Source organism: Chaetura pelagica, unplaced genomic scaffold, assembly GCF_000747805.2.
Source record: "Chaetura pelagica isolate M959 unplaced genomic scaffold, ChaPel_1.0 scaffold131, whole genome shotgun sequence".
Lineage (NCBI taxonomy): Eukaryota > Metazoa > Chordata > Aves > Apodiformes > Apodidae > Chaetura > Chaetura pelagica.
Window position 1 is genome coordinate 9,156 of NW_009951956.1, and position 6,363 is coordinate 15,518.

The window sequence follows — 6,363 nt, forward strand, 5'->3', positions numbered from 1 at the left end:
AGCAGGATCTGGTGTTTTCAAACAGAAAACTCTTTGTGGGTGGCTGGTTTGGGTCCCTTGGCAGGAGGGCCCCGGGTGTGACTGCAGGGGGGGAGAGGGATTTGTTGTGGGACCAACTCAGGAGCTTCACTAAGGGTTTGGCAGGGAGGGACCCTCAGTGGGCTCTTCCTTCTGTGTCTCCAGGTGTCCAGCATCAAGAATGAAGACATCAAGGTTCGGCAGGACAGCGTGACCAAGCTGCTGACTGACATCCAGGTGATGAAGGGGAAGCAGGAGAGCATGGACTCCAAGCTGATGGCCATGAAGCAGTATGTATGTGGGGAGGGGATGGCAGGACAGCCAGGGCAGCTTGCCCACTGGTTTCTCTCCTGAACACGTTGTTCTGAAGGCCTCCTGAGACAGGAGGCTGCTGCTGCTCCCTGCTCCACCTTTCAGGTGTCTCCTGGGCTTGGGAGGGTCTCTGCTGAGGGCCAGGAGGGGGTGGTTGCTGGAGGGACCTTCTGAACGTGGTTAAAACCTCACTGAAGACCTGGTGTCACTGCAGCCAGAGCTGTGAGCCCAGGCACAGTGAAGCTGCTCTGGAGGACAGCTCTGTTCTGGGGTGTGGGTTGGAAGGGCTGGGGAGACCTCAGGAATGGCCTCCCCTGGAACCATCTGGAATTCAGTCCATGCATCCTGCTGGATCTTCCCTTGTGATTTGCTTTCCTCCCACCAAGCTCTTCTGACTGGTCTTTGGGCTGTTTGAGGAATTTGGGGCAACTTCTCCTCTTGTTCTCATGCTGAGTCTCCTCCAGGCTTTTGCCTTCCTAGTTCCTCCCAGTTAAATCCTCACTGGATTGTGCTCTCCTAGTGTCTGCAGTTGGGTGGGGATGTGACAGAGGGGATCCTGCCTCCCACCAGCCCTTCCTGCCTTCCCTTTAGGGATGGTCAGGGGACTGTTCCTCACTTGCTTTTTCCCATGTGATGTATAGAATGCAGGTCCTGTCACCTCACCTGAGCCTGTGGGTGACACCAGGAGCTGCCCTGCCCCACAGCAGGATCCCTCCAGCATCTGCCAGTTGGGACACCTGAACTGAGGCTCCTCAGGTTGCTTTTTAAGTTCAGGTGCTTGTTGAGGCCAATGAAACAGGGTGGGGGTCTCTGGTGGTCTTCAGCACCCTCAGAAAGCTTGATTTAAAGCCCTGCCTTTTATTTGTTTATTTACTCTCTGGTGAATCAGAAACTGGGTTGGGTTGGAGGGACCTTGAAGCTCATCCAGTCCCACCCCCTGCACGGGCAGGGACACCTCCCACCAGCCCAGGCTGCTCCAACCTGGCCTTGAACACTTCCATGGATGGGGCAGCCACAACATTCCTGGGCACTCTGGGCCAGTTTCTCCCCAGTGCAGTTTAATTTCTGCCCAGCTTGTTCATCTCTTGCCACTGACTCTGAGGAATCTGGTCCTGGGTCTGATGGCAGCAGGAGTAAGGAGCCCCCAGCCTTGCTGGGCTGGGCAGGAGAGCAGGGTGAGGGATCCCAAGGGGACAATTTCACAGTGCAAACCTACAACCCTGTGGCCCAAACCCTCCCTTTGCTGGGGTTTCATGGCTCCATCTGGTGCTTGCAGACCACCCCTCTAGCACCTCAGGTGTTCCTGGGAGGGGAGAGAACCTCCCTCTTGTCCCAGCTCCTTCTGGATGATTCTCTTCATCTTCTGTTTGCCCCAGCCTGTTGTCCAGGCTGAGTTTCTCCTCAGGCTCTTTGCAAGGGGAGAAAGAAAAGGAGGTGGTGCCTCCAACCTGTTGGGAAGTGGTGGCAGGTGAGGGATGATCCAGGTTGCAGTTTGGTGGGTCTGTGGGCAGCAGAGGTGGCTCTTCCTGTGTCCCCAGTGGCTGGAGGGAATGGTCTGGCCTGGTTTGGGATGAGAAACTCACCTGCAGGCAACCTTGGGTGACCAGAACCTGGGGTCAGGTTTAGCCCTTCATGACAAAAAGGACATGGAGGGGCTGGAGTGTGTCCAGGGAAGGGCCCTGGAGCTGGGGAAGGGGCTGGAGCAGAAGGAGAAGGGGCTGGAGAACTTGTGAGGAGCAGCTGAGGGAGCTGGGGGTGCTGATCCTGGAGCAAAGGAGGCTGAGGGGAGACCTGCTGGCTCTGCAGCTGCTGAGAGGAGGTTGGAGCCAGGGGGGTCGGGCTCTGCTCCCCAGGAACAAGCCCTGGGCCAAGAGGGAACGGCCTCAAGTTGTGCCAGGGGAGGTTGAGGTTGGATCTGGGGAACAATGCCTGCCTGGCAAGGGTTGTCAGGGCCTGGCCCAGGCTGCCCAGGGCAGGGGGGGAGTCCCCATCCCTGGGGGGGTTTCCAAGCCCTGGAGATGGTGCTGAGGGACACGGGGCAGTGGGGAATGGGCAGGGCTGGGAGATCCTAAAGGGCTTTTCCAAGCAGAACAGGTCTGTGATTCCAGGATTGGAAGGCCCTTTTCCCACCTTCCTGGAAAAGCAATCAGCAAAACCCCAAACCAACCAGTTGCTGCTGGTTGGGACACCTCGTGGCTCCTGGCAGCTGCTCCCAGCTGCTGTCACGACAGGGCCGTGCTGGAGCCTTCAGCTTCTTCACGGTTGGTTCCTGCCCTTGCAGGAAGAACAAGCCACATCAAGAGCCACCTCTAAACCAAAGAGCCTCTCGTGGTCCCACCACGGGCTCCTCGTTTCTGTTTCTGTGCCTTTTGCAGCCCCTGGCACGTTTTGAGATGAAGTGTCTGGGCTCACAGCCCTGCCTTGGGGTGCACAGGGCTCCTTCCAGGTCTCCAGGTCACGTCCTGGGTCCTTCCAGGTCTCCAGGTCACGTCCTGGCTGCTCCATCAGCTCTGGCTGGAGCCTTCATTAGCGTTATTAATTACCAGTGGTCTGGACACCACTAGGTGGAGTGCCTGGAGCAGGGTTGGCAGCTCCTGAGGCACAGGATGGACAAGCTCTCCCAGCAGCTGAGCTTCCTCCCCCCCACCCCGTTCAGGGGGATCATTATGAAGCCATTAATACCCCTGGGTTTGGCCTGAGCTCCATCCTCTGCCCCAGAGCTGGTTTGGTCACTGGCATGACTGGAAGAGGTGAAGGAGTGGGGAGCAGGGCAGGTCTGGGAGCTCTGGGACCACCAGTGTGGGGGGATGTACCCCAAGGAGGCCCTGAAGGTTCTGGGGAGGGGGGGAACATCCAGCTGCAGCTTTCCATGGCTGTGACATCATGTCATGGAACCATGGGATGGGTTGGAAGGGACCTCAAAGCCCACCCAGTGCCCTCCCCTCCTCCAGAGCAGTTTCTGGGTGCCTGGGACCCTCCAGTTCCTTTTCTCTGGCTCTGGGTGCACTTGGAGCTGGGGGCAGGGGCTCCTCTGCAGCTCAACACACCAGGTGCCTTTTGCATTAAGCTGCTTTTTTGGCATGAAAAGAGGTTTCTGGTCACGATTTGTCTTCTCCTGAAGGTCTTGGAAGCAGATTGAAAACACATCTGGGTTGAAGCGAGGAGAGGGAAAGCAGTTCTGGGGGAGGGGGGGAGTGTTGGGCTGGTTTGAATTGGAGATCATCTTTGGCACATCCCATCTCGTGCTGGTGGTGAAGGGCTTTTTATGGCCCAGCTGTGGATGGACCTTCTCCAACCTCCCCAGCTCTAAACAAACCTTCTGGAAAGCTGAGGGAACAACCAAACCCACCCCTGCTGCTGGATAATCTGCTGTCAGGCCCCAGCACTGGCAGCTGATGGGAACCAGGGAATGATGGAGGTGATGGAAAGCAGAGCAGCTGGGCTTGGGATGGGGAGATATTTCTTCCCCCTTGTCAGCAGCTCCTTCAGCAGGGCCTGGTGGTCTCCACAGGGGCTGGGACATTGTGTCCCTGCAGCACCAGGGAACCTCCCCCTGCTGCCCTTGGCTTCAGCTCCACTTCTGGCCTCTTAGTTTGACAGATTTGCAGGGTTTTTGTTAGTTTTAGGGCTTGGTATTTTTTTTTTTCTTTGCTTCTCCTGGAAAACAGAAGCCTCTTGTCTCCTTCCAGGTACTTTATGGGTCTCTGGGGATTTTTTTATTAAAAAAAAAAACCCAAGGCAGCTGCAGGTGAAACAAGTGTCTGAAGTGTCTGAGCTCAGGGAGGGTTTTAGAGCTCTCTGTGTCCCCTGGAGCTGAAGGTCACATTGCAGCACAATTCCCTTGCCCTGCTAATTGCCTCCTGGAGAAAGATGTGCAACAAGAGCCAACCTCCCCACTCCAGAGCAAGCAGGAGTCTCCTTTCACTCTTGGCAGGGGTTGGAGCTTCTACCCGGGCTGGCTGGGGGCCTGGGGGGCTCCTCTGTCCTCACCTGCTCTGGCCCACTGCACTGCCTGGGAAGGGCTTGTGCTGAGCTGGGGTTTGTCCCCCCCCTTTGTCAGGAGGTGAAATTTATTGGAGTGTGTGAAGAAAACCCTTCAGGTGCTTCTGTGTGGGTTCAGTAAATGGGTTGGCTGGGGCCAGGCTGGGGTCCCCAGCACAGGGAGGACATGGAGCTGCTGGAGAGGCCAGAGGAGGCCACGGAGATGCTGGGAGGGCTGGAGCAGCTCTGGAGCCAGGCTGGGAGAGTTGGGGTGTTGAGCCTGGAGAAGAGAAGGCTCCAGGGAGACCTGAGAGCAGCTTCCAGGGCCTGAAGGGGCTCCAGGAAAGCTGGGGAGGGGCTTGGGACAAGGGCAGGGAGGGATGGGAGCAGGGGGAAGGGTTTCCAGCTGGCAGAGGGAGCTGGAGCTGAGATGGGAGGGAGAAATTCTGGGCTGTGAGGGTGGGGAGCCCCTGGCCCAGGTTGCCCAGGGAAGCTGTGGCTGCCCCATCCCTGGGGGTGTTGAAGGGCAGGTTGGATGGGGCTTGGAGCAGCCTGGGCTGCTGGGGGGGGTCCCTGCCCATGCAGGGGGGCACTGGGTGGGCTTTGAGGTCACTCTAACTGAAGCCCCTCTGAGATCCTGGTGTCAGTTCTGCACAGCTCCTGCTGTGCTCCCACCCACTCTCCCCACAACCACTGCCCAGGTCAAGCATCAGTCACTGAACATCCTCTTGGGGCTGATGTGTGGGGGGAACCCCTTGGGGAGCTGTTCCTCTTCCTCAGCCCCATCAGCAGCTCCTTCTCAGTGCAGAGGCCCAGCCAGGAGGGCTCCTCCCAGGCTGGCTGCATTAATCACCCTGATATCAAAGGGTAATTAAGGCTCCCATGTCACTAAACGCTTCATTTAGCAGCAGCTCCTTCCCCACCTGAGCATCTCGGTGGTACCAGCCCCCCTGGGGGTGTCTGTCACTGCTTTTATCTTCCAGTGTTTTTACATTGGAAGCTCCTCCAGACCCACCACGGGAGGAGGGGCAGGAGCCCCCAGGGGGGGGCAGCAGCTGCTGACCTCTGCCTCCCAGGGATGTCCTGCAGCCAAGGATGGTTCTTAATTACGCTCATTTTTGAGCAGGTTCTTGACCTAGAATTTCTGCAGTTCCCTGTGGCCTCCCCTCTGCTTTGGGAGCTTCTGGAATGGCTCCTTCTCCAGGCCAAGTGTCTTCTTGTGGGCTTTTTGAGCTTGGAGCTGGTTGGGTTTTAACCTGATCATTGCAGTGAAAGTGACTCTGGTGGCTGCACAGGAGCTCCCGGGTTCTGGGCCACAGAAGGACAAGGGGGAATGGATGAAAACTGGGAGAGGGGAGATGGAGGTTGGACATGAGGAGGAAATTCTGGGCTGTGAGGGTGGGGAGAGCCTGGCCCAGGCTGCCCAGGGAAGCTGTGGCTGCCCCATCCCTGGGGGTGTTGAAGGGCAGGTTGGATGGGGCTTGGATTTACCTCAGATCCTCCACTTTCCCAGCTCTGTGTCTGTAATTCCTGCCCTCCTGGGTCCTTCCTGCAGCTCCATAAGGAGAGGGGTTTAGTGTCACCTCAGGTGTGGTGGCACACGTGGCTTCTGGGCCTGGGAACAAGGAAACACCACTTGGGTTTCTTCTTACCTGTGTGTGTCTAGTGCAGGAGCAACAGGAGAAAAAGGATTTCTGAGGCATTGCCCTAGGAAAGAGTTGCAGGAATTATGTTGCAAGGGTAACAAAAGTAGCCTGAACACAAGGAGGGTGAGAGACCAAACCAGTGCTCCCAGTGGAGACACTGGTGGGGCTGCACCTTGGATCCTGGGGTCAGTTCTGTGTGAGAAAAGGGACATGGAGGGGCTGGAGCAGAAGGAGAAGGGGCTGGAGAACTTGTGAGGAGCAGCTGAGGGAGCTGGGGGTGCTGATCCTGGAGCAAAGGAGGCTGAGGGGAGACCTGCTGGCTCTGCAGCTGCTGAGAGGAGGTTGGAGCCAGGGGGGTCGGGCTCTGCTCCCCAGGAACAAGCCCTGGGCCAAGAGGGAACGGCCT

At 57.6% G+C, this 6,363-nt stretch overlaps 1 protein-coding gene across 1 annotated transcript in view; it reads left to right on the forward strand.

Annotated features, from left to right (window-relative positions):
- LOC104390074 (heat shock factor protein 1-like) overlaps nucleotides 1-6,363 on the forward strand; it is a 55,419-nt gene that overhangs the window by 8,469 nt on the left and 40,587 nt on the right. Inside the window, exon 4 of the mRNA XM_009999168.1 lies at nucleotides 184-312. Within this exon, the coding sequence (XP_009997470.1) occupies nucleotides 184-312 (129 nt within the window). The remainder of the gene's footprint in view (nucleotides 1-183; nucleotides 313-6,363) is intronic.